Source organism: Lynx rufus, unplaced genomic scaffold (genome assembly GCF_022079265.1).
Source record: "Lynx rufus isolate CCGP_SWC_20201006 ecotype Redwood Valley unplaced genomic scaffold, mLynRuf1.p SCAF_20, whole genome shotgun sequence".
NCBI classification, from domain to species: domain Eukaryota; kingdom Metazoa; phylum Chordata; class Mammalia; order Carnivora; family Felidae; genus Lynx; species Lynx rufus.
The window spans coordinates 278,930-306,057 of NW_025814835.1; the positions used below are offsets into that span (position 1 = coordinate 278,930).

The following is a 27,128-nucleotide window of genomic DNA, read 5'->3' on the forward strand; positions in this document are numbered from 1 at the left end:
ACATTAAAAAAATTTTTTTAAAAAGTTGGAGATTTCCTGAACTTTACTGATAGGACCTAAAAGGCCAAGACGTCAGAGGGAAGACTCGAGGGAGGAAACCCTTCTGAACATGAAGTGAGTGTTCAAAGACTGAAAACGATGGTCTTCGGGCAGTCTTCCCATGGAAGCCTGTCAAATTTTCTGTCCTGTTCGGTGTTTCAGCTGCTTGATATGTGGTTATTTTCAGTTCTGTTCTCAGGCTACTCAGTCCTTTCCAGGGTGGGACTGCTGGCTGCCAGCTGAAGCTCCCCCGTGGACGCCCGGCTTGTACGAGAGGGAGTGGCCTGGGACAAGGCAGAAGAAGGCGCCAGGAAGGCACAGAGCTGCCAGGCCCACCCCCAAACCTCCACACGCACAACCCAGAAGCTCCGTGAACATGCTGTACCTGAAGTTCCAAGTCCTTCTAACAAACGCCAAGGTGAAGTAGGAAGCACTCTCTGCACTCAGAGGTCCTGTGCTTAATGAGGGTTCTTTCCACCCCAAAGAGAAGATGAACCCTTACAAAGGTGCAGAGTACCAAATGCCAGCAGCTAACAGAGATGCTGTTAGCGTGACCTTTAACCCTGTAAAACCAGTCCACACCACCAGGCAGCCCCTCGGTCTCCGCTCTAGTCTTGGCCCCGTTTCTGGTCTCCAACTGTACTTACAGGGAGAACCTAAGACAATCGGTAGGAGTACGGAGCACAGAATTTCCCGGTCTGAAAACACATCTTTTTCCTGCCATTTGTTGACTTTTGGAAGCACAGGTGGAAAAGAGGAAAGAAAAGAGTAGGCCAGCACCCTGCACCGGCCTCTCCCAGTGCCCGTTACTTGACACACAACACAGACGGGCACGTCCCCGTCCACGGCACACTGAGCTCACAATCCAGGAATCCAGGCTTGTTCCCGCTGCTCCGCACGGACGTCTGGACACCTTTGGCAGTGGAGACCAGATCTACGGTCAGCAGAACAGGCTGCCTGGTGCCGCAGGGTCCCGTATCAGTCAGGGTTTTTATACCGTGTATTTGTGATGTTATAACATCACGGGGGCCTTGCTGGCTGCGGAGACACTGCCCCTCCCAGGGCTAATTCCTACAGACAGTGAACCATTCCCCTGTAAACTCACATTTTATGTACAGACCCACAGATCCAGAGCCCACACTCCCAACCACCTCCTTTATCTGGCTCTTGCACACCAGCCAGTACTTCCTCTGCCGCACATCCCCCAGGGCCAGGACTCAACACGCAGAAAGCACTCCTATAGCCCAGAGCCTGCTGAAACTACTCACACTATCCAGCCTCGGCCATTCATTCCTGCAGAAGCCACACGTTCTCCTCTCCCTCAGCCTCCTGACCGACCCTGGAGCTTCCCCGAGTGGCCCTGCACGGCGTGTCCCCACCTCCCGAGAATGTGGCGAATGAACTCCCCTTTCCGGACAGCAGGCTCAAGGTGTGTCTTCCCACTCCTGGTTAGAGCAAAGCACGTACATTTTCACAAGCTGACAGTCTGCACGCCAGCAACCGCACTCCCAGGTGAAATGCTCCACACACGCAGCTACGAGCACCTTCCGGGGCAGACGGGATCACCTGAGTGCCACCTGGGCAGCTACGTGCCTAGAGCTTCCCAGTGGTCCGCCCGTGTCCCATGACAGGTCCCTTCAACAGGGGCTGCTGTGCCCACAAAGGCGGCATTGCCGGTGCCGCCTGCCTGCTGGGCACCGGCCCTGGTACCAGATGCCAGAAGGTGCCCAGGGGACAGCAGTGCTTCCTTCCTGGCACTGTTTACAAAAGCCAAGTCCCGAGCCTCCTTGCTCCACCTCACTAGCACCCGTCTCATCATCCAAGCCGCGCTGATGCCGTCCTCAGCATCTCGACACTGATGGCACTCGGGAAACGGAGGTGCCCCTCGCCCGGGAGCAGCTGCTCTAGGTCACACATGGAGCAGGGTTTCTTTCACTTCCTTCCAACAGTGCTGTGACGCCCCTGACCCACACTCCCTGCATGGCAGCGGTCCTGCCCGGGGGAAAACTAGACGTGGGGCCATTCCAAGTCCGCCAGGAGGACAGTGCTTAGGGAATGAGCGGGATCACACACAAGGCGACGCTCTGCCTTGCTTGCTGGGAGCCCGCGAGGGGTGAAAAGCGGGACAAAGAGGCCTGACTGTCCCCACAGGCTCCCTTCCTTCTCAGGCTAAGGCACAAGGCTGCCCGGGCGGTGGGACCGTGGTTCCGCCCAGCAGAGCCTCACACCTCACCCCCTCTCCGCCCCTCAGTCACCTCCGCCCTTCCTGCCGCCCCTCGGGAGCCATCCAGGTCAGGGTCCGGGTGGCCACTCGCTGCCCCCGACAGGTGGTTCTCGCGGGAGAGGTCGCCATCTGCGCAGGGTGTGGCTGCCACGTTTCCCTCTCGTGTGTGTGTCAGTGGAGACTCCGCGGGGCTCTCGCTCCTGCACCCTCGCTCTTTCCTCCTCTTATATTCCATGATCTGTTTGTTGAGCGCCTCGTGATCAATCCCACACAGACTTGAGCAGGCGGCAGGGCCCTGGGTGCTGCGTGAAGGGGCGTCCAGGGCCCCACAGCCCCTGGAGGGGAGAAGAGACGTCAGGTGAAGCGTGGGTGAAGCCGGGTGGTGTGGGGGCTCCTGGCCACCTCCTGGTGGACCTACTGACGTCTGAGGGAGGCTGGGGGATACGGCACGGGGAAGGGGCTCCGCCCCCGTGTGTGGTGCAGCCCAGGACAGCTTGGACACAGCCCTCCCGTCAGATGCCCTCTCAGTTGCTTTTCCCCAAATACAGCCAGCGTGCTAGGCCCGTCAGGCAGAATTATGGGTATGGTCCTGTACATGTGCCACTCAGGGTACTTGTCAGAACCCAAACATGGCCGTGTCCTGCCTCTGACCCCCCTCCTGCTCAGCTACGGAAGGCTCAACTCCCTGCTGGTCCGGGATGTGGGCACTCACTGCTGCCTGGAGCCCTCGGGGCGCAGCGTCCCCTCCCCTGGCAAGCAGGTCGCTGGGGGCCCCACCCAAGTCCTGACAGTGCCGCCCCTGACGCTGACGCGCCTGCTCTGAGAACACAGGCTCAGGACCTGCTGAAGCTCTTCCGGAACCCGGAACGGGGCCCCTCCACATACAGCTCACGTGTCTTTCTCAGCTGCAGCACCGCCCCCACCTCCTGACACCCCCCCCCCACCGGAAGGGGTGTCCTACATGCCCTTCTTGACACACAATCATCTGTGGATTCACTGCTCCCTGTGGGTCTCCGCCAGCAAAATGCAAGCTCCAAAGACCCCAATGTCTGTTCTATTCACATACGTATTGTACATGCTAGAACAGAGCCACAGGACATGCTCAGTAAAAATGTGCCGAGTGGAAAAACAGGGCGAGGGAGAGACACCTGTCCCCTCTCCAGGAGTTACCACAGCGATGGCAGATGCCATGGGCTCCAGCACTGTCGGATTGACCACCGAGGCACTCCGAGCAGCCTTGCTGAGTACTCAGAACCACTGCAGACTGCCCCCAGGACCCGCCACAGGTCACTGCCAGGCTGCTGGGGCAGTGCACGGCCAGGGGTGCAGAATGGGCAGCTGCCGTGGGAATCACACCAGGGCATTTGCCCAGGACAATCAAAACCATGTCCACATGTACCTGGCATCACTTTGCACACGGTCTTCTCTTTCCTCTGGGGGCCCAAAATCAGCATTTGCCAGTAACCAATCAACCTGGAAAGGGGCATAGAGAGCAATTCAGTAAGCCACACCTCTGTGCCACCTGCACCACGGCCCAGCTCAGACACAGGCCTTCCAACTGTCCTCCGTGCCCCTCCGGTGACATCCCCCAGGGATGAGGCCATTCACCAGTCTGTGCTTTCAAACACCTGTTACTTAACAATCACATTTTCTCTAATAACGAACTGAGGCTTTCCTAAAACTACACTTAAAACTTGTAAACTTCAGTCAAATTTATGAAGAAACCAGTTAACTATTAGCTCAATTAAGTAACGTTTCCTGATTCCGAATGAAGTTGTATAAATCACTTAAACTGAACTTTGCCACAGAACTTGTGTGTTTGGGAAAAGAAAGCCTCCTGGCATAGCAACAAAGCCACAGTCAGGGGCGTGGCATGCGAATCCAGCTCCAAGGTGTCTGAGGGGCCCAATCTGGAAACAAGAGCTCCCCTCGGTGGGGGCACGCACACCACTGCTGAGCCCAGGGCGCTACACAGGCCCCTGCTCCCCGGATACCAGGGGCGGCTCCCACCTCTACCTGCGTGCCCAGGACACACACCTGGACCCTACCTGGCCACAGTGCCGGCCCAGGACGGCCCAGATCCGGGACCAGGGCCCGGCGTTCTGCAGCAACAGACTGCATCATCGCAAACCAACGGCAGAACCGAGGGAAAAGTCAGTCCACAGAAAATACCAGAAACAGCACTAATGATGCCACAACACGAGGACCAAGTGTGGGTCTCCCAAGCTGGCTGGGAGAACGTGTGCTCGCACCCAACAAGGACAGGACGCGTGGCCGTCCTGTGAAGGTCCACCCTGAGCACAACTCACAAGACTGGGCAAAAGACCTGGTGGGACCTGACGAAACAAGGAAAGGCCACCAGGCACAGGGGAAGGTGCTCGACTAGTCATCGAGAAGACACACGTGAGCCACGCCATGGCGCCCCGCTCACCTGCAACCGGCGGCTTCCTCACAATTACAGACACTTGCCACTCCTACGTGCGGACTTAAGAGACACAGAAACGTCCGTCCACACAAAAACGTGTACACACATGTTCACAACAGGTTCACTCAGAGCAACTGAGAATTAGAAAGACAGACAAACGTCCGTGAGAAGGTGAACAAATGAAACGTAGCGTATTCGTATAATGACCCCACTTACCAAGAAAAAAGGAACCACTCACACTGAAACAACGTGAATCTCAAAAACAGTGCTGAGCAAAAGCTGCCAGGTGCCAAGACAACGTTCTAGGTGTGAAATTGCAGAAATCTAACAAGGAAAACTTGGGGCACCCGGTTGGCTGGGTCGGAAGAGCATCCGACTCCTGACCTCAGGGTCACGAGTTCAAGTCCCACGTTGGGTGTAGAGATATAGAACTTAAAAAAAAAAAAAAAAAAGATGGGTGGTGGGAAGGGTGAGGACGGGGCGGGCCTCTGGGTAAATCCTGCCGCACCAAAGCTTTCGTTAAAAGTCTTAACAAAGAACCAATGCAGACACCACCAAACCCTAACACGTCAACACAGGCTGCAGGGCCGAGTCCCAGCCGAACTCCGCATGCACAGAACCTCGGGCGAGGATTGAAGCGGCTCAGTGCCCACCCCAAGGAGAAGTCCAGGCTCTAGCATGAGGCCCGTGGGGCGAGGCGAGCACGGCCCAGCCACGCCTGCTCTCAGAAGCGGGGAGACCAGCAAATGTGTAATAAATCCCAATGCTGGGAACACACTTTATGTATTTTCTTTAAAAATCTATTTTTTGCCCTTTGTGATTATGACAAAATCGACATTGTACAAACCCTTTGACTGAAATGTAATACACGGGAAAAGCGCAAGGACATCAAGGCATACGGCTCAATGACATGTCACAAAGGGACTGTGCCTGTGGACATCCCCCTGACGTTTAAGGAGACGAACCCCAGGAAACTTCGAGCCCCTCCTGCCCACTCCCTGCCCAAAGACAGGCACTATTGACTTCCGTCACCACAGACCGGTCGCACGTGTCCCTGCACGTCCCACAGACAGAATCACAGGGACCACGGCCTCGCCTGGGGCTCTGCGTTCACCCCTCCACGGCTGAATCAGAGCTAGGCACCTACAAGAAACCCCAACACCAGCACCTGCACACCTCTGGCGGACACGCGTTTCCGTGGGCCCCCCCGCGGGAGCTCTGGGTCACAGGATGTGCATGCGCGGCTTCCACGGGACCACAGGGTGGCGGGGCCGCAGCCCCGTGATTCCTCCACGCTCGGTGTGGTCACCGTTTAATGTCAACCGCTGCGGGGGAAGGGCACGTGCCGTACCTCCCTGTGGTTTCCGTTCCCGCTTTCTTCCTGACACCAGTGACGTCGGGGCCTACCGGCAGTGACGGCAGCGAAGCCAAGTGCCCCTCGGGGCTCGGCCTGGACGGAGCTGGAGCCGCTCTGCTTCCTGACACCGCAAAGTACGCGCTGCGACCACCGCTGGCCGCTACCACTTCCCACCACCCGCGACGCCTCCACGCGTGCAGCCCACACGACACACACGTACGCTGAGGGTACGAGACTCCAAGTTTCACCCACAAACCCCAACTTCAAATCCGCGTGTCTATCCAGATTACTTTGCCACTGGCTGACTTCAACTCTCTTACAAACAGACATAAGGGTCTCAAAACCACCGCACTGACTTCCGCAAGAGCCAGCCAACAATGACCATGATGACTGTGCACTCGGCTAGCCACCTGCCCCCCTCAGAGACCCCTCGGTCGGGCCCCTGCTTGCTTCTAACTACAGTGACAGCGAGCCAGGCAGAAGCCTAACTCTGCCCCCGGCACAGGAAGGGCACAGAGGACAGACGCGGGGCCCCCACCGCGAATACCCAGCAGCAGCATCTCTGGAGAAAGAACCGCTCCAGGATGCTTTGAGCACTGTCTGCGCCTCCCTCCTTCCAATCACTTTTTCTAGAAAGGAGCCCACGGAGCCAGGTAGGACCTCGCTGGCGAGAGAGGGACAAGCCTGGGATGGTGAGAGCAGAGGTACTTCCTTCCACCAACTCAACCGGACATGCACGCGTGAGCTCCCTGCTGCACTCTCCCCGGCAAACGCCTAACCTATGCTCTCCTGGGTTCTCTAAAGCTGGCACTGGTCACTTCACTCCTCCGTCTCCTTTTGTCGCTAGGAAAAGCCCCTACCTGTCAAGGTTATTGTTTGTATAAGGTTTTCAGTGTTGCTTGTATAATGAACAACAAAGATAAAAATGTCCGACTAGACTTGTTTTCCTCTGTGGCTCTAAAAACTACCTAGTCCTGCAGTGAATAACAGCTACCTAATTATAATCATAAGTGCTACTTACCGGGGGTTTTGTAAACTTTTTAAAAGTGTGACGTATCTTAATGACCACCAGGTAACACCACACAGATACAAATATATACACACATATATTTACACACAGGTTTTAGACCTCATAATTAACAGTATTTAAAGTAAGGGAAATTATACAAAACGGTTACAGAAGTAACCTCTGGTGTAAAGTAACTGCAGACGGTCAGATCCAGGGAGGGAGGCAGCTTTGCCTGCATCAACTTTGTAAGACAAGAAACAGAGATTTGGTGTCCTGGTGAGAGATACAGTGGTAAGCAGTTAAAATTTAAAGCCTGAAGAGCGGTTCCTTCTGGGGAGTCTGGCCGGGGCAGAGGCATGGGAGCCTCACTTTTCATTTGTACCCGCCAAGGGTTGCTTCCTTTAACTGTACACATCATCTGAATCTCTCAAAATTAAATATAAAATCTTACTCATATAAAAGCTCATTATGGAAAGTCACTTAGCCTTACCTCAGCTAGAGCCGCATTTCCTTTGTCCTGAAGAAACACTATCGGCGGCACGTTCCTCAGGGTCTGCTGGGACATCAAAATGTGCCTGGAGAGAGACAAGGCACACTGTGCGTTGCAGGTGACACTTAGCGGACAGAAAAATATACAGTAACCTCACGGAGAGGTAAGACAGAAGATTTGCTTATCACGTTACTCAAGACACCAACACGTCAGCCCAGGAAAGTCTTCCGCAGGCAACCGCCACATCACAAAAGGGATACAAAACACATCATCACAACTATTTTTAGCTGCCTAAATGCAACTCTTGAGATCCTAACGAATAACCTGATCTTCGCTTAGACGCCTCCCGGGCAGCACCGTGGCAGTGGGCTGCGTGGTCTGGGCACCGACAACCCGCCTCGGCTTCGTTCCAGTGGACATCCACTGGCACCAAGGCCACACAAGTGCACCGAGGTCCTCAGCCATTCTCAGGCACATGTCATTCTCTGCATCGGTCACTGATACAAGCAGACTAAGGTGAACTGGCTGCAGCCAGTCCGCGGCAAAAACACTGGTGAGCACAGCCTCTCTGCACACAGCGACAGCAGGTCCTGGCCCGTGATTACAGGACAGCCTCTACACCAAACCTCAGGTGAGCAGAAGAGCTGCGGAAAGGGACGGTCTGTTCGGTTGGATTTTCTGATTACCCAAAAACTCATCAGAAAGCAATGCTGTTAGTACAACACTTGTCAGAAATCTTTTTCTTGTTTCTGTTAACAAGAGAAAAATGAAATTAACTGAGCACTCCTTGATACACAATTCATACTCTCCTCTAAAGAGACTCCTAGGGCCTCCTGGGAATGATGTCAGCCGAGCTGAAGCAGACGGTATGTGCAAACCCTAGTTCCACATAGGATTCCATCCCCCTCTCCTAAAAGTGAAGTGTGAGGTACAAGGGAGAGGCGAGAGGAACAGAGAGAGGAAGGAAGCGGGAAGGAGGGAATCCAGTTCTGAGTGCTGCTTGGTTAGGTTTCTGCATTTCTTAAGACTGGGGAGAAAGCACAGTAACTCCTTTCCTAGCACCCACCTCGGTAGTTCTCAACTTTTTAGTCTCAAGACCTCTTTATACTCTTAAAGCTTACTGAGCACACCCAAGAGCTTTCGTTGATGAGTGTTGTATCTATCTGTATCTACTACACTATAAATTAAAAGTGAGAATTTGAAAAACAGACATTCGTTCATTCAAGATAACAAACCTATTAAATGTTTACGTGGGATTTTTAATGAAAAATAACTAAACCATTGAAGATAATTATTCCCAAAAAAATGATTGAGAAACGTGGCCTTGTTTACATAGTCACAAATCTCTCTAATGCCCAGCTTAATGGGAGACGTTCTCCCCGCTGCACCCAAGCTGCTCTGTTATTCTGGCTGGACTGGAAGATCCGGCCTCACACTGCCCTGTAACTGGAAAAGGAGCAAATGAACACCACTCCAGAAAAGAATGGATCTTCTCCGACACTCCACAAAACTCAACAAAGGATACTGTTAAAGTTAGTTGCAGCGTGGAATCTGAAACCAGATCAATGAGTGTCACTGTCATATTAAAATCCACTGGTGTATCTTGACCTCGAATGGCTCTTTCTCTATGCTTGAGTTTGTAGCTTCAGGCGTTAGTCATTTGGAAAACACTGGCTCACCAAATTACCCAGATTTGCAGAATGTTGACACACTGAACAGTATGACACTGCATTTGTCAACATGACCAACGTTCTCATCGAGAGTCTTTCAGTATCAGAAAGCTACCAAAATCACGGTGGTGGATACAGGTTTTCTAAAATCAATTTTCACTTGAAAGCTTGAATTTTATCACTGGCAACAAGTATAGTCAGTTGTTTTCCCTGAAGGGACAGGTTCACTTTGCTCATTTTATTTTATTTATTTTTTTTTTTAAATTTTTTTTTTCAACGTCTATTTATTTTTGGGACAGAGAGAGACAGAGCATGAACGGGGGAGGGGCAGAGAGAGAGGGAGACACAGACTCGGAAGCAGGCTCCAGGCTCCGAGCCATCAGCCCAGAGCCTGACGCGGGGCTCGAACTCCTGGACCGCGAGATCGTGACCTGGCTGAAGTCGGACGCTTAACCGACTGCGCCACCCAGGCGCCCCACTTTGCTCATTTTAGAGAAAATGTGTCAAATACCCAAATCTGAAAAAACCACAGCTTGTGGTTCACTTGTCATTTCCAGTGAACAGTGTCTATTTCAGCTCACAATCAACTGTGTGTTTCCCAGACAACCACATCAGCACAGGTTATTTTAGCCTTCCTTCCCACCACACAGAACATTACAACGACAGGTACCCAAGAGTTAGGATTTAATAAAATTAGTAACTTTTGCTTATTCATCATGGATAGTTTTTTTTTTTTTTTAATGTTTATCTATTTTTGAGACAGAGAGAGACAGAGCATGAACAGGGGAGGGGCAGAGAGAGAGACACAGAATCCGAAGCAGGCTCCAGGCTGTCAGCACAGAGCCCGACGCTCACAGACCGTGAGATCATGACCTGAGCCGAAGTCGGAGGCTCAACCGAATGAGCCACCCAGGCGCCCCATCACAGAGATCCTTAAACCGAAGTGGCATTGTGTTTTACTGGGAGCACATGGCATGAAGCTACAATGACCACAGGGACACCTGGGTGTCAGCAGTCCCCAGAAGTCTGGGGCCACACTGTGAGAACCGCTGTCCAAGATGACGTCTCACGTGCAGATGTAAACTACATCTTGAAATTTAAGAAAATGCGTCCAAAATTTTCCTTCAAAGCAAAAAAACTTAACGCAACAAGAGGGAAACACAAGGTGCGTGCGGAAGCAGACACGAAGAGCGCGGTCACCTCATGTGCGCGGCGCTCCTCCGCAGGACGGCCTCTGTGTGCGCGTTCTGCTCGGCCGAGACGGTCGTCCTCCAGTACACACGGCAGGCTGAGAAGTCTGAAGTCAGAGACACCTGAGTCCCACCCACCCCAGCCTCAAGTCACTGTCCGCTTCCATGGGCTTCCGCGGACCACAGGCCGCGGCTGAAGACCAGCTCATCGGCAGTCTTCAGCTCCAGGCACCCACCACCCAGAAGCAGGCGCTCCCGCGGGCACCGCGACAGGCCACCATCTCCGGCCACACACTCACAAGGGGTGAAGCTGGGCCCGGAATCCAAACCCTCATCGTCCCTGACCCCAAGCCCACAGCGCACATCGGAACCGCCGGAACTACCACTTATTTTCCCATTTCCCTCCAGCTCAGCTCGCTCTAGGGACAGGGAGACTGCAGGGAGGCACCTGCTGTCTTCTCACCAACACAAACGCACACGCGTCCACCCATCGTGCTTCCTGGGCATCTGACAACGCCCTCAGTGCTTGCACACCACACACACATGTGCACACGTACCCTCCATCTTCACAACTCGAATGGTCCCACTTAGCATCACTACAGAACTTCAAAGACCCTGAGTCTAGCACGGCGTCTTCTTTCTAACCACTAGACCAGACTGGATGCAGCATGGCGCCTTCTTTCTAACCACTAGACGCAGGCCTGCAGGCGTCACCCCGATTCCTCCCACCCGGGCCCAGTCTACCTTGGAGAGCTGCACATTCAGGTCACAGACCTCCTGGCTCACTTCAGGGGTGCACAGCAGATCAGTCAGCGCTTTGTAGAGGAGGCCGTTCAGGGCCCTCAGGCGCACCTGGTCGTCCTTCCTGGTTTTCTTTGAGGTGGTCTTCGTTAGGAACTCCAACTGGGACGGCTTGTACATCTCCATCAAGAAGAACAGACAGAAAGGCCAACGTTACAACTGTATGTTAAACTTGTCCTAATCTACAAAAAGGGAGCTGGGAAGGACTTAGCACCTTGAAAAACAAAAACCAACGTTACCCTCAACCATCTCAGCTTGATTCATTAAGATACAATTTACAGACCTGGATCCTTCATAGATTTTACCTAGCGCCCCTCCAAAATTAAAAGTACTGTCAGTATATATTTTTTCCTCCCCAAAATCTCACTGAAACATAATCCACATACCATAAAATCTCCCTCTCTAAAGATACACAATTCAGTGGTTTTTAACACACAATGTAATTTTTCTAACAAGAACCATTTAGTATATAAACTTTTACAGCACATCTACACGTGTCATGCACACACACTAAAAACCACTGTTAGTATTTGATAACAGAGACAACATTCCAGAAAACTTTAGTATGACTTTTTTTTTTTTTTTAAGTCAAAATTCACTCTACCAGTGTATCTAGTCCCAGCCTGCAGACCTTGTGCATTCAAACTTGGAAATGGAAGGACGGCCAGGCTGGAGTTTTGCCGACTTCTGGAACCTCACGCCCACCAGAGTCTACAGCAGCTGCTACTCTGGACTTACCAAGTGAGAGCCCAAGGAAGGACCTTCATACCAAAACTTCTTTCTGTGGGGAGAAAGTAAGAACTATAACACTGAAGGCAAATGAAAGAAAAAAATATTATACACACCAACTCAATACTATGATACAAAAATTCTTTTTTTATATTTTTTTAATGTTTATATATTTTTGAGAGAGAGAAAGAGACAGAGCACGAGCGGAGGAGGGGCAGAGAAAGAGGGAGACACAGAATCAGAAGCAGCTCCAGGCTCTGAGCTGTCAGCACAGTGCCCAACATGGGGCTCAAACCCACGAACCGTGAGATCATGACCTAAGCTGAAGTCAGATGCTTAATCGACCGAGCCACCCAGGCGCCCCAATACCAAAATTCTTTTTAAGGGGCTAAACTTGGGCACAGAAATTATGTCACTGGGATGCTAAGGAATTTAGAATCTAATCAACAAGGGTTGTAGGGGAGACAAGACAGTTTTCATTCAACCTTCTGATGTTTACTTAAGGTCTACTTCCAATCCTGAAGGTGCAGAAAGAGAATCTTAAAAGAATGTCTACCAAGCTGCACTGAGCCCCGTACCACACTTGAGAAAGCAGTTTCCCAGGGCCGCGCGGCCATGCACGTGCTGGGGTTGGACGTGTAACAGGGTGGTGGAGGGGAGGCCAGCCACCTGCTGAAGGGGGAGGTTACAGATAAGCAAGGAAAGGGCGCTGGATGAGCCATGTGGACATCAGTATGGGCTCGTCTCTCTGTGTACCAACACGGTGGTCACGTACAGCAACGTTTACAGGCAAGCGTATATACAGAGTTAAAGTTAACGTACGTTCTCCTTTGTCAGCTGAAAAAGTCTAATAGACAGGCCAGCTCTCAAACCATCGTTTCTGATGGCATTCTGCAATAACAGCAACCAGAGCCCCTTGGAGCAATGGCTGATTCTTGGGCCCAGAAAGGATGTGCCAGGAAAAAAGTGCACAAAAGAAAACTTTTTTTTTAAACCCACCACACAACCCACAATGATGAGTGTGTCTAAATGAAAGAGCTAAAACAATCTGAGCAAAATAAAGTAGTATTAGTTAACACCTGTTAAGTCCACACTGACATAAATTAGTAAACGCAGGACAAGAAACGCATCTCTCACAGAATTCCAAACAATTCAAGAGTATGACTCCCCCTCCTGAGGTGTGGGTTGCACACGATGGGGTCCCCCTAAAGAAAATAATATGGGGGGGGACACCTGGGTGACTCGGTTGAACATCTGACTTCAGCTCAGGTCATGATTTCACGGTTTGTGAGTCCGAGCCCCACGTCGGGTTCTGCTCTCAGCCTGGAGCCTGCTTTGGATCCTCTGCCTGCCCCCCTCAGAAATGAACAAACACTGAAAAAAACAATAGTATGGAATGGGGAGTAGGTCCTTCCTTCTACGGTCTTCCGCCCAAGAACCCACAATGCCAACATAATCGTTAGAAGAAAAAAAATCACACAAATCCAAAGAGAGGAGCAGAAAATATCTAGAAATATGTAGAAAATATCTAACCGTAACTCCTTGAACCCATCAAGGTCACAAAACAGACAGTCAAGAGCAGTGGCTAAACGTAATGGGGGCCTTGGATAGGCTCCTGGGACAGAAAAAGGGTGTTTTTACTAAGGAAACTGAGGGGCACCCAGGTGGCTCAGTCGGTTCAGCACCCAACTTTGGTTCAGGTCACGATCTCGCGGTTCGTGGGTTCGAGCCCCGCGTCGGGCTCTGTGCTGCCGGCTCCGAGCCTGGAGCCTGCTTCCGATTCTGTGTCTCCCCCTCTCTCTGCCCCTCCCCCGCTCATGCGCGCGCGCTCTCTCTCTCTCTCTCAAAAATAAACATTACAAAATTAAAAACAAAAAAGTTAACTGGAACAAGGCATATGCTTCAGTTAATAATCACGTATCAGTTCTGGCTCCTTAAGGTGACAAATGTGCCCCGCTAACATGTTAACGTAAGAGACGTGGGGTGTGGTTACGCGGGAACTAACTGTACTCTGCCAAGTTTTCTGCAAATGTTTTTAAAAATTAATCTATTAAAATAAAACAAGCACACAACCCTATCTACCATAGTCAGAACTGAAAGTGTGCGACGAAAACCAACACACTGTATTCTACTTCTCTCACGGTAAGAAAACTATCCTCAAATTAGGCCAACAAAGGAAGCAGTAACATGGGAAGAAAACGCGCGCGCTTTCTTCCTTCCCTCTGATGAATCTACAAGAACCACCAGAAATGTCCGCACCACTTTGCTTCGTACGTTCCTGACGTACCGTCAGGTTATGACGTCCACTACGGAAGCGGGCTGAGTGGGGACACGAGCAAATGCTAACCAGTGAGTGCGACTGCCTGCGAGTCTTCCGTAAGCATCGGTCTAACGGGCAGACCGCAGCGAGGGCCCCAGGGCAAGGCCTGTGCGTGAAGCCCCGCCCCGTGGACCCATCTCCGTGGGCACCAACCCCCGCCCCACTGACCCATCCCCGTGGGCACCGACTCCGCCCTGTCGGCCCCCCCCCGCCCCCTACCCACCCCAGGGACTCCCCCCCCCCCCGTAGACATTGCCCCCTGCCCCTGACTCGAGAGCGTCGCCTCGGCTGCATGGGCACCGCCCCCACCCCGGAGCCCCTCACCCAGACTCGGTGCGCATTACTTGGTTTTCGAAGCAAACTTCTTGAGTAGGTTCTTGCCACACGGGACTGGCGAGCTGTGCACGCCTCGGACACCGCCCGGAAGGAGAGCCGCTTGCCGTCCGCCGAGCGGCGCCCGAAACCTCTCGCGAAGCCCCCACACTCGGAGGGCCGAAGCCCACATGGCTGCCGGGAGAGCGCCGGGGCGGGGCGACGTGGGGCGGGGCGACGTGGGGCGGGGCGACGTGGGGCGGGGCGACGTGGGGCGGGGCGACGTGGGGCGGGGCGACGTGGGGCGGGGCGACGTGGGGCGGGGCGACGTGGGGCGGGGCGACGTGGGGCGGGGCGACGTGGGGCGGGGCGACGTGGGGCGCGCGTGGGTCTGAGCGGAAGCGAGCTGAGTGTGGCGAGTTTGGGAACGCCGTGTCACCTGGAGGGGGCGACCCGCTTGTAGAGCGACATTGGGCGGGGCGACGCGCCTCCGGGGACACTAGGGGAGCGCGGTCTGCGTGCAAAGCGGGGCGGGGTCTAGAGGCCGGGGAGAGGCGCTGTGAGGCGACGCCCCGCCCCCGAGCGCGGCTGGCGGCGTTCGTGGTGGTGAGCACTAGGGCGGGCCCGGAGCGCGGTTCACGCTCCCTCACGGAGCTGGGGAGGGCGCATCGCAAGGCCCTTCCCCGCCCCGTCGCGTGAGGAAGGCAGGGGGGCGGCTTGAGCGGTCTCGGGCGCCGGCAGTGGAGCCCCTGCCGCCTCGCCGGTCTCCCCTCCGCTCCAGAAAGGAGGCGCGCCCATTCTGGGGCCTGCCCGCAGACCCCGGCTCGGTGCCCCGCGCTCCTGTCGCCCCCACCAGCGGGCCAGCCCCCCATTCCGGGACGCCGTTCCCGCGGAAGCCCCGGAGCTTCGAACAGCACGCGCGCGCGGCACGCAGACGGTGCTCAAAAACCGCCGGTGGAATAACGGAAAGAAACGAGGGGTTCGGGCTCCAAGTGTCACGGGTACTGGGGTCCGAGGAGCTACGAGAGTTTAACGGGACGGAAGGCAGCGTGGCCCACTGGGAAACGCGCAGACCTGGCCCAGGGTTTTCATCCAAGACCGAGTATTTGCAGGCTGCCGGGACCTCAGACAGGGAATTCTCTGTGCTTCATTATGAAAACGGGGGGACTTCGCTCAGAGCGGCCTGGAGGCTGCGGCGGGAATGGAAGAGAAGCGCCTGCCAAGTTCTCAACAAATGTTACCGCTGTTCTTAGGACTTTTCGCCCAAAAGAGTATTAATCTGCATGATGGGCTTTAACGTAGATACACAAAACTAGATTTTTTTTTTTTCATTTAATCTGCCACGTGTCATGCCACGGAATTATCCCAGTTAAGTCGCACTTCATTAGGAATGGGAAGGCCATGGAGAGAAGCCAGGATGCTTGCAACCAAATTTTCCATCATCTGTCGCCTGGCTTGATGAGTAGCACTCCCAGCGTGAGGTGTCAGAGTGACGTTCTCCAACTTCAATAAAGGATGATCTCTGAAATGCAGATTAATTGATGAAAACTATTCCACATTGTCTGCTCTAATTCCATAGTCTGGGTTTCTAGCCCCACGCTGAGAAGGGGCCTTATGGCATATTCTAAATTATACCTAGGTATGACCACCACTATGGGGGGCCCAGCATTTTTTGGGTGCAAAACATGTATCCTAATGGCACCCTGGCCATTAGCACACAATAGCACCACATATGTGGTGGTTTAGACAACACTGGTCCACAAAAATGAAAAGGCTCCTGGGGATATGGGTGCTAGTCTAGGCATCATGCGATAAGCTGAATGTGCCTTTAGTGAGTGGTGGCATTCAGAGGGAAAATATTTATGACCTAGAATTAGATGAGAGGGAGTTCTCTCCCAGGAAGAAGGGAGAGGATGGGAGTCAGCCTGGGAAAATAAGGAAGTGTTAGTGAAGTGATCCAGCAGACTGAAACGATGGAAAACGCTAGAAACCAGCATGATGAAAGGGCAGTCACCTGCCCAAACAGGACCTCTTGACTTTTAATACAAAGGCCAAAGCAGACAGGCAGCAGTAACCCTTAATCCTACCTGAGGCTCAAGGAGCACACCTCTGGGACTTACCCCAAACCTGTGGAAGTTCTTTGGGGCACTTGTAATTTATACCAACACTCTGTCCTTGCCCCCAGAATTGATTGAAATTAAGATACAGCCTATAACACAGCAAGGATAGGAGCTATTCTGAAAAAAAACACTTGTGTCCTCCTAATAGGAAGGAGGTGGGCCCTACTATAACAGCACATATTGGAAACCAGTCTCAGTATGACACAGTGAATTGAGACAGGGTGACTGGTTTTGTCTCTCAACTGACTTGGAACTCAGAAATAACTGAATCATGGCCAATTGTAACAACACCTGTCCATAATATGAGGTGTATAGGCAAGAGCCAACTCTGTTGAGAAGGCGTAGCAAATACCTCTGTAACTGTCACTGATTTGTTATATAATAAAACTGAAAACTAGTGAATGAAGCTAATAAAATCTCATCTTGGCAGACTAGCCAACAGGTGAGCATTAGACTTCTAGGTTTCTAAGTTGACAACTGTCTAAAATGCTCAAGTTTCTTAATTTACATTGAAAAAAATTTCTATTCTACGTTAGTGGTTCCCAAACATTTGGTCTTAGGACCTCTTTACACTCTTAAAATTGAGAACCACAAAGAACATTTGTTTACGCGGGTTGTATCTATCAACATTCACTATGTTAGAGACTAAAACTAAAAAAATTTTAATACAATAACCTTGAAGCACACATTTCATTAGTTGTCAGAGTGATAATCACATGTCATTAGTCTCTGGAAAACTCCACTGTACGATGTACCGAAACATGAGTGAAAAGGTAAATAACATCTTACAATATTGTGAAAATAATTTTGACTTCACATAATAATAATTTTGACCCCTTGAAAGGGTCTCCAGACCATGTTTTGAGAAAGGCTGTTCTAGATAAACTATTGTTTTTCTCAGAAATGTAAGTTCTATGGTCAATCTTGATAAACTTAGATATTAAATTTGGTTGTAATGGCAAACATTCAGACAGTAATTTGTTTACCAGACAAATCAAAGCTGGAGGAATCCAACCTGGGAATCGCTAGCTTAACGAATGACAGAATCAAGACTGTAGTCCTAATGGGCTGGATCAATGGGTCAAAACACACAAGCAAATGGCATTAAATGCACAGAAGTGTAAAGCTCCACACATGTACTTAAAGAACAATTGCAAGAATAGTTTAAGTTCTTGCTGACTAAAAACGTAATGAACTAAGGGTGCAATGAGGCTGCTGATACAACTTCTGAGCAAGTTTTCTGCGTGGTCAGGCCACAATGTGGACACTATGCTCCGTTCCTGAGAGCACATTTTCAAAGGCCCTTTAAAACAGCAGTGCCAGAAGGCAACAATAATGACCAGGTGTCTGGAAATGCTATCACTTAGGCTGTGATTGAAGGATATTTAGGGGGAAATAAAAGTAAGAAGAAACAGGGGCACCAGGGTGGCTCAGTCAGTTAGCCATCTGACTTCAGCTCAGCTCATGATCTCACGATTCATGGGTATGAGCCCCGTGCTGGGCTCTGTGCTGACAGCCTGGAGTCTGCTGCATATTTTGGGTCTCCCTCTCTCTCTGCCCCTTCCCTGCTCACAGTCTGTTTCTCTCTCTCAAAAATAAAGAAACGTTAAAAAAAAATTGTTTTTAAAGTAAGATGAAACACAGTGGTTGTCTTAAAACACATAAGGTTTGTAAGAGAGGAGAATGATCAGGGGCAAACTGGAGTCAGTGGGTAAGGGAAGGACTATTTTGGTTTGATCTGAGCAAGAATATTCTGTACAGTCTCCATCCATGGGGACTGCTGCCTGCGGGCCTGGAGCTCCCTGTCCATGGAGGTGTTGAAACAGACATCTGACGATCTGCAGGACTGGACAGGCCACCAGAGGCCTTCTCAGGCCTCTGCATGGCCAAGACTCGACTACAGGTCTGTGACAACACATCTGAAAAAGCCCAAAGCAGTGACTATTTGAGGACACCCTATGTGGACCAGGAGTATTGACCGTTGGGGACTGCCCTGCGTGGACCAGGAGGAATGACCACTGAGGACAGTCCTACGTGGACCAGAGGATGTAGATTCTGTGCAGCTTTCTTACCTGGGCAGGGGCTCCGGGTGCGTCACGTCCAGTGCTGCTCCTTTAATAACCCCAGTCTGAAGAGCCTGCACCAGGGCGTCCTGATCGACTAACAGACCTGCGTCAACAAGACAGTTCCTCTGCAGTCGCTACCATTAAGAGTACATGGGATAGATGCTTTGGTCACATTAGCCGCTATTCCAAACACATCCTGATCTTGTCAAAGGTCTGACAAAGAGCACGTGAGTGTCATTCTGCCAGTTCATCATCAGACATTGTGAGCCCACCGCATACTAGGCAGCGCACTCAGGCCTTCACCGAATCCTCCACTAACCTGGCAAAGTCAATATTCATTTTATACTTGAGGAAACTGAGGCCCTTAGGTTACAAGCACCCAAAGTCACACAGCTTCTAACATATAGACTCAGATCTGAGCCCAGGTTTGTTTGACCTCAAGCCGGGGCCCGTCTCATTTTATTACACCACCTCGCAGCACCACCTAGGAGTTCAGGCTGAGGACACAGCCCCCAGATAGCTGTATATGCACACGGAAAAACTAAGCCACAAGCACGATCCTGTAACTGTCATTTCAAATACAGAAAAGCAGGACATGTTTGAGTAGAAGCTGAGAAGAAAGCCCTTTCCAGCAGAGCCCTGCAAGGGGCCCAAAGACTGAGGGTGCCTCCTTTCTGCTGACGGGCTGGGAGCGGCCGGCCCTCCGGTCGGGACACAGCCCTGGTATGCTGGTGCTGCTGGGGGAGAAGCCCAGTCCCAGAGGCTTTCCTGGGGCGTTTGCTTCTCCAGAATATTTAGTGTGCTCGCCAGCCTCTGACATTCCTGAAGGTACCGAATACGCACTGGTCCTTCCTGCTCACCTAGACGGTCTGAATTTTCAGAGAACTCTGAAGCATATTATCTCGGTCCCATGAGGGTTTTTGGTCTTTCAACAATTGTTTTAGAGTTCTTGGACCCGGTTCCAAAGTTGGGGTAGGGAGGGTCCCACACACACAAGCTCAGGCAGCTCTCGGGACACCTGCAGGGTGCCTGCGGATTCTGACACTGTCCACCCGGAGGCAGCATCAGATCCTGCGCAGTGAGGGCTCAGTCCTGTAAGATGCCCCCACCCCGACTTCGGACACCGGTCGGAAGTCCCAGGCTGTTTGTTACTCGTGCTTCTGACCAACTGGCAATTTGCGGCCGCGGCTCACAGGACTCAGGGGAACACTGCCGCTCACCTGGTGGCTCAAGGAGGTGACAAAGGCTAAGAATCAACCGCCAGAGGAAGAGATCATAGGGACAGGTCTGGGGAAGGGCTGTGGGGCTCCCATCCCTCCCCGCACAGCACTCTTCCCAATCTCCAGAAGCTTCTGAACCCGGTCCTTTGGCATTTGTACCGAGGCTTCTTTGTATAGCCACAGTTGATTAGATCTTTGGCCATTGGCTGATTCAGCCTCCAGCCCCTCCCCTCCCTGGGAGTCGGGGGGTGTGACCGGAAATTCCCATTGGCTGATTCAGCTTCCAGCCCCTCCCTCCCGGGGAGGTCGGGGGTGTGACCGGAAGTTTCCATTGGCTGATTCAGCCTCCAGCCCCTCCCCTCTCCACAGAGGTCGGGGGTGGGGCTGGAAGGGCCAACCTTCTGATCACATGGTTGGTCGTCCTGGCAACAGCCCCGCCCTTGAGTGGGGTCCAGCCGTCTCCATTAACAAAAGACACCTTTATCACTCTCAACACTTAGTCAATTTGGTGAGGAAAGAGCCAGGAATTATGGATGAAAACCACAACTGAATGACCAAATATGTATTTCTTACAAATTACACTATGTCATGTGGCAAGCATTGTTTTCCTTGTTTTACAGATGATACACGGGTGGCTGTTGTTAGTCATATGTACTCTGGCCCCCCACCCCACAAAGGTGAGTGGCCTGGATGTCTGATGTCAGCACTGATCCTCTACTCTTTATGAATGTCACACCAGCCCACAATATTTGGTATCAGCACAGGGCCAACTCCCTCTTGCCTGTAAAAACAAAGCACTACATAAATGCCAAATAACCAAACTAACACTTACTTATTTTTTAAAGTAAAGTATCAGAGAGGCGCCTGGGTGGATCAGTTGGTTAAGCGTCCAACTCTTGATTTCAGCTCAGGTCATGATTTCTCAGTTCCTGAGTTCCAGCCCCGAGTCGGGCTCTATGCTTGTGCTAACAGTGTGGAGCCGTTTGGGTTTTTCTCTCTCCCTCTCTCTCTCTCTCCCTGTCCCTCCCTTGCTTATGTGTTCTCGCTCTCGCTCTCTCTCTAAATAATAAACTTAAAAACAAAAGTGAAGGGGTACCGGGGTGACTCAGTTGGTTAAGCATCTGACTATTGGTTTTGGCTCAGGCCACACTGGGCTTCACGCTGACAGTGCAAATCCTGCTTGGGGTTTTCTCTCTCCCTCTCTCTGCCCCTCCCCGCCTCGTTCTCACACTTAAAAGAAATTTTTTTAAAGTGAAGGCTCAGAAAATGTATCCCCATAAATTTTGCTTAATCACACCTAGAAGACCAAACTGTGATGCCCCAAAGTAGATGCCCTAATTGGGATGTGAAAACCCCATACTGTACTATTCTCATCCTTTTTGTTACTAATTTGAGGCTCGAAATGATGTGAAAACAAAAATCAGAAATATTTCTAAATAGAAACTCCCTTGAGCTCATCACCCGCCAGTGCGCACCGACTCTCTGGACCCACAGCTGTCCAGGAGAAAGTCGAGCTGGGCCGACTTTGCAGACTTTGCAGCCCCGCGGGCCTCCGCACAGACCGTGGCGCAGGCAAGTACCTCTGCCGATGTTGACGAGAATGGCAGTGGGCTTCATCAGATTCAGCTCCCTCTTCCCAATCAGCCTCTGGGTCTGGGGCGTCAGGCTCACGGCCAGCAGCACAAAGTCCGATCGCTGAAGCAGGTCATCCAGACTCTCACAGTAAGTGGCCCCAACAGCCTCCTCCTCGTCTAATTTCCTACGAAGGGGACAAGGAAGAAACACCATGTTCTCCAGTCAGGAATTCATCACGGCACCTCAGGAAGGAGTTTCTGAGGGGAGCCAAAGACTGGGCCTGTTGCTGCTGGGTCCAGGATCCTCCCCCACCATGGAAACACTGGGGGCCCCTCGGGACCTCTGAGGCGAGGCCTCTGGGTCTGCAGAATTGCACCCCACATTGAAGCTCCTTGCGGCCAGGAGCTTCTTCTCATTTGAGCCCCCAGAGACAGGTGTGAGCCTGACTGTGCATCGGACATGCACTCAGCAACGACAGAACATTACTGGCAGGAAGTGGGTCCCACTCCCAAGTAAGAGCAGGAGTGTGTACTTCTGTGACCACAGAGCATTGCTGAGTGCAGCAAACACATCACAGTCTCTAGAAAACAAACAAACAGGAGAGGGCCTTGGAACGTTGCCTATGAAACGGAAAGCAAAGACCCAAGGGTCCGATGCAGGCAGGATTTGTTTAACTCCTGCTCTGGCCATCCCAAACAACTGATTATTCAACAAAAATTCCAAGATCCCGGAGGCCACAGCATGCCGGGTAACCTCCACTGCTATGCAAATATGGAATACATATATGGAATACAAAACACATGTTTGGGTCAGGGGACAGCCCAAAGGAAAGATGAATACGTTGCCCACACCACACACCTTGTCCTGGGAGAACCCTGGCCTCTGTGCCTGCGTGTTCATCACAAGGAAAGTCGTCACATCTACCTAAGTCCCTCCACTGCCCATGGTGCAAACAGTGACTGAAAAACGGGCACAGTTCTAATGCACAATCTCTCAGCTCCCCGTACATCCACAAACTGCTCACCAGCCGGAAATGTGTTCCATGTGCAGTGGGAAGCCAGTAAAGGTTGTAAACAATGGCCATCATCTGGCTGGTTTGCAAGGAGAGTGGGAGGTTCAAGAGCAGATGTGAGCAGACTGTTAGGAGAATATGTATTTCAGGTGAGAAAGGACGGGGCCTGAGCCCAGTGGCATCGATGAGGTGAGAGAGAACAGGCAGGTCTGAAGGCTGTTTGGAGACAGAATCAGTAAGACCGGGTGTCAGGCTGAGGGAGGAAGTGCACATAAAGGAACCAAATTGCTCAGTGGGTATGGAAAGCTTCCTTGAACAAAAACACTTTAGAAATTAAAAAAACAAAAAACAAAGCTGTGAGTTAAAATCTCTTTTTTGGTGAAAATTTTCAATAAAAAAGTCAAGCCACATTCCTAGGTAATTATAAAAATATCACAATCCCTTTCTTGACAATCAGTCCTATTTTTTGGAGAGAAAGAGTAGGAGAGTCTTATGAAAAACAGAGGGCTCCTACATCCAAGCCACTTTAAGGCAGTGATGGTATACGTTCTGCTCAGTCAATTTCAAGTCCATTTTCCGAATGTTTACCTGCGTTTCCTATTGTGATACAGAATCTTCATTTCGAATGCTCTGGCCCTCTGAGCAATCTTATAGCCAATGCTGCCCATGCCGATGATCCCCAGAGTGGCCCCTGTAACTTCTTGACCCATCCAGTTTGTAGAAAAGTTCTCTGTATCCGGTGCAATAGCCAACCTATGACCTAAAATATACAAGGGACAGAGTGGTCAGAGCGGATGTCACCAGACACAGAAATCCACAACCTTACTGGGGCAGAGCAGTGAGTTAGAGGGTGCCTGTGGCAGACACAGCACTCATGCATCTCTTGACAGAAGACAAGCGTTTCTGCGAGGGGTGAAGGAAAGGGACAAAGACAGTTTCCTCATAACAAAACCAGAGCGTCCTGGTGCAAAGCTTTGAAATACCAACTTCTTTTACATTACGGCAGGATTTCTGGTTAAAACTTGCCGGTGTTGGTATGTTGGTGTGTGTGCATGTGCGTGAACCCACAACCAGAATCCGAACCAGAGCCTGATTCCTGTCTCCTCTTTCCTCAAGCCTCCTCGTCAAAGCTTCACCTTCCTCTTTGCTCAGAGCTCCATCAGGAGGATTGGGGGACTGAGGGGTGTGGAACTGCTGCCCTGCCTTTCCTAGGGATATTCCCAGATATTCCCTCTCCTGTGTGGAGAGGTCAGATTCTGCCTATTCGCTCGTGGGTCTTTAACCAAGAGTAGCATGCTGACTGACCAAAGAATCACCCCAAGGGCATTTCCATAGTAATTTCGATGTTGAAATTACTCCACACACACGTTTACTGCCTGTGAATGAGAGGAATCTGGTGGGGGAGAAAATGGCCGATATGTGCTGGGAAGCTGGGCTCAGGCACTAAGTACGCGGCAAACGACTGAAAGTGACTCCAATTCTCAAGTGCAACAAAGTCCTGGAAGAAATCAGGGCCCAGGAAAGACCTGTAGTTTGAAGATGACATTATGTAATCATCTGCGTTAAGTATCTGTCATCTGCTGTCTTTGGAAAACCAGCATCTCCAAGGCCTGGGTACCTTCCACGACTCTGCGAGCTGCGGCCAGCAGTAAGGCCATCCCCATGTCTGCTGTGGGACTGGAAACCGCCTGTGGTGTGTTGGCCACCTTCACACCACAGCTGGCAATGAGCTTCAGGTCCAGGTGATCTAGACCTGCTCCTGCACTGGCAATTATCTTCAAGGAGGGCAGACTCTGCAGGAGCTCCTGGGTAACGGCTGGCTTTCCGCCCCAGATGTATACAGCTTGGACCTTTGGACCGAATCGTGTGTTATTTTCCAAAAATTCTTGCAGAGTAATGAGAGTAAAGTGTTTCTGCAGATCTCCAATGTGATCCTCACATATACCATGAGGTCCTTCCAATCCAGACACCAAAACGCCAGGTAGGTCCTGATCCCCCATGGCCTGCAGGAAGAGAAGCACAATTTCTGCTGTCAAAGACAGTCTTTAAGAGACAATCAGTGTGCTCCTCTGTTGCTCTTTTAAGGTTCTGAGCACCCAATTTCCAAGTCCCCCACCCGCAACTCCAAGCAGTTCTCAGGATCCCAGCAGCGTGTCCTAGAATTCAATTCAATTCTGACACTGTCTACCAGAGACACCATCACATCCTACGGGTTAAGGACTCTGTCCTATAAGGTGCCCCCTCCCAGCCCCCACCTTCAGACTCTAGTCACAGGTACCAGGTACCTGTGCCTCTGACCAACCGGCAGCCGATTCTGCAGAATCCTTCGATTCTGTTAACTTGTCGAGAGTCTCACAGAGCTCAGGGGAAGGCTGACCTGTGCTTACCGGTTCCTTAAAGATACAAAGAGTGTGTAGCAACACGCAGATGGGAGAGATCCACAGAGCGAGGTGCCCAACTCGAGTTTCTGTCCTCATGGAGCCTGGGGCCCGGCCCACCGGCACACGGAAGAGTTCGGGTGCCTAAGTGTGGGCCGTCTCCAGAAAAGGCTTTTATAGAGGCTTCTTTGTATACCCACCATTTGTTAAATCACTGGCCATTGGCCGATTCAGCCTCTAGCCCCTCCCCTCTCCAGGAGGTCGGGGGTGGGGCCGGAAGTTTCCATTGGTCGATTCAGCCTCCAGCCCCTCCCCTCTATGCAGGCGTCTGGGGTGGGTCTGGAAGTTCCCATTGGCCAATTCAGCCTCCAGCCCCTCCCCTCTCCGCAGGGGTGGGGGGTTGTGCCGGAAGTTCCAACCCTCTGATCACCTGCTTGGTCGTCCTGGCAATAGCCCCGCCCTTGAGTGGGGTCCAGAAGTCTCCTTCATTAAGACATCCTTGTCACCTTTCTGGCTCTGAAGTGTTCCCAGGAACTATGGATGAAGACCAAATATATCTGAGAAGTAGTTTGGTCCTCTGAACGATGAAATATGTATTTCTCATAAATCATTATATTGAAGTTACTCTAGATTTTCTAAATTACATCAACACTGGGATTCATTTTATTTCCTGGACAAGTCCCTAAAAAACCTGAAGGACAATAGACCCACCCCTCTGAAGTTACCAATGTCTCCATCACACCCACTTTCCTCCCTATTCTGCCTGAGTCTTTATTTCTGCCCTTCAGCTGTGATGGCAGCCTCTCAGGTGGCCTCCAAAGTGCTCCTCCTGTTAATCACACCTTTGTGGGACCCCAACCCCGGTGCTTCTAGTGAAGAGAATACGGCAGAAGCCACGGGAGGTCACAGCTTGGGCTCTCTTCCTCCCTCTCCAGGGGGGAGCCAGCGCCAGGCCGGAGGCTTCCCTGTGCAGAGGCCCACATGAATGAGCTTGGAAGCTGATCTGAAGAGGCCTGACACCAGCCTGGCGAGCCCTGAGGTGACCACAGCCCTGGCCAACCCTCAATTAAAGTTTCATAAGGTCCTGGGCAGAACCACCTGGACAAGCTACTCCTGGATTCCTGAGCCAAAAACCTGGGAGGTCATAGAGTTTGTTTTTACAGCCACTGGAATTTAGGAAAATTTGTTATGTATGCAGCAATAACTAACAAAATTGGCCATTTTTTACTGTGAAAGTAAAAGATATATGTTATTGTCTGCAAAATGGACTAAAGGTTTTATTTATTTTTATTAAGATGACTATTTTATTTTTATTAGTTTTCTTTAGTTTTGAGAGGCAGAGAGAGACAGAGCGGGTGTGTGGGAGGGGCAGAGAGGGAGACACAGAATTTGAAGCGGGCTCCAGGCTCTCAGCTGTCAGCACAGAGCCCGACACGGGGCTCAAACTCACGAACCATGAGATCGTGACCTGAACTGAAGTCAAATGCTTCACTGACTAAGCCACACAGATGCCCCAAGTTTCACTACTTCTACCTCAAGAGCATAAAAAAGCTCTTAACCACTGACTTGCAAAAAGTGAGTATTACCAGTAGTCACAAATTATTTTCAGTTTTATTACTGTCCAACCTACCCAGGGTGCTCTATCAAATTCAGCCCAGCAAGAATCCAAATTGCCAGAATCCCTGCTGTATTCAGTTGGAAGTTACTGTAGTAAAAAAATAAGAATTTGATAAAACTGGATTTAATTTTTAATTAAATTTATAACACATTTAAGTTATAAATGTTATTTTATTTAATTATTTATAACACATGCAAGTTATAAAAATAATAATCAAATGAGCCCATTAAGTGCCGCCAAGCTTAATAAGTGTACCACTACCATTACCACTCCCTGCTGCTCAAGAGGTATCCCCTACTTGGAATTTAATGATCTGCAAGCACACCTTGGAGATACTGCACGTCTGGTTCCAATAAAGTGAATATCGCAATACAGCAAGTCAAGTGATTTTTATTTCCCAGTGCATATAAAAATTATGTTTACGCTATACTGTAGCCTATTAAGTACGCAAGAGCATTATGTCTAAAAAAAGTTCATGCCTCAATTTGAAAAGCTTATTGCTAAAAAATGTTAACCATCACTGAGCTTTCTGTGAGTCATCATCTTTTTGCTGGTGGAGGGTCTTGCCTCGGC

At 51.1% G+C, this 27,128-nt stretch overlaps 2 protein-coding genes across 5 annotated transcripts; both read right to left on the reverse strand.

The window, feature by feature from the left end:
• Positions 1-12: 12 nt before the first annotated feature.
• RBFA (ribosome binding factor A) lies at positions 13-14,759 on the reverse strand. 3 transcript variants are annotated; one of them, XM_047086261.1, is made up of 7 exons: positions 14,599-14,759; positions 11,944-11,986; positions 11,149-11,325; positions 10,415-10,527; positions 7,545-7,629; positions 3,663-3,736; positions 13-2,598 (listed from the first exon to the last, which is right to left on the reverse strand). In XM_047086261.1, the coding sequence occupies exons 1-7, from the start codon at positions 14,757-14,759 to the stop codon at positions 2,262-2,264; spliced, it is 990 nt and encodes a 329-aa protein (XP_046942217.1). In that variant the 3' UTR covers positions 13-2,261. The 3 variants fall into 3 exon arrangements, with proteins under 3 accessions (XP_046942217.1, XP_046942219.1, XP_046942218.1); XM_047086263.1 differs by having other exon boundaries at positions 11,179-11,325; positions 14,579-14,637; XM_047086262.1 differs by having other exon boundaries at positions 14,579-14,636.
• Positions 14,760-15,883: 1,124 nt separating this feature from the next.
• LOC124517165 (probable 2-ketogluconate reductase) lies at positions 15,884-26,643 on the reverse strand. 2 transcript variants are annotated; one of them, XM_047086484.1, is made up of 7 exons: positions 26,568-26,643; positions 25,368-25,471; positions 24,178-24,562; positions 23,148-23,319; positions 21,553-21,731; positions 18,759-18,855; positions 15,884-16,088 (listed from the first exon to the last, which is right to left on the reverse strand). In XM_047086484.1, the coding sequence occupies exons 3-7, from the start codon at positions 24,557-24,559 to the stop codon at positions 15,914-15,916; spliced, it is 1,005 nt and encodes a 334-aa protein (XP_046942440.1). In that variant the 5' UTR covers positions 24,560-24,562; positions 25,368-25,471; positions 26,568-26,643; the 3' UTR covers positions 15,884-15,913. The 2 variants fall into 2 exon arrangements, with proteins under 2 accessions (XP_046942440.1, XP_046942441.1); XM_047086485.1 differs by lacking the exon at positions 26,568-26,643 and having other exon boundaries at positions 25,368-25,602.
• Positions 26,644-27,128: the final 485 nt, after the last annotated feature.

What these genes read in the sequence shown, in the direction of transcription:
- RBFA (XM_047086261.1), bottom strand. Translation starts at nt 14,759, where the DNA reads ATGTGGGCTTCGGCCCTCCGAGTGTGGGGGCTTCGCGAGAGGTTTCGG. An exon ending in GAAATGCGGCTCTAGCTGAG is followed by an intron (nt 3,737 to 7,544) that starts GTAAGGCTAAGT and finishes GCCCCTTTCCAG; the next exon opens with GTTGATTGGTTACTGGCAAA. An exon ending in CGTGTGCAAAGTGATGCCAG is followed by an intron (nt 2,599 to 3,662) that starts GTACATGTGGAC and finishes TCTCCCCTCCAG; the next exon opens with GGGCTGTGGGGCCCTGGACG.
- LOC124517165 (XM_047086484.1), bottom strand. Translation starts at nt 24,559, where the DNA reads ATGGGGGATCAGGACCTACCTGGCGTTTTGGTGTCTGGATTGGAAGGA. An exon ending in AGCTCGCAGAGTCGTGGAAG is followed by an intron (nt 23,320 to 24,177) that starts GTACCCAGGCCT and finishes TGTATATTTTAG; the next exon opens with GTCATAGGTTGGCTATTGCA. An exon ending in CACCCGGAGCCCCTGCCCAG is followed by an intron (nt 16,089 to 18,758) that starts GTAAGAAAGCTG and finishes TCTGCATTTCAG; the next exon opens with AGATCATCCTTTATTGAAGT.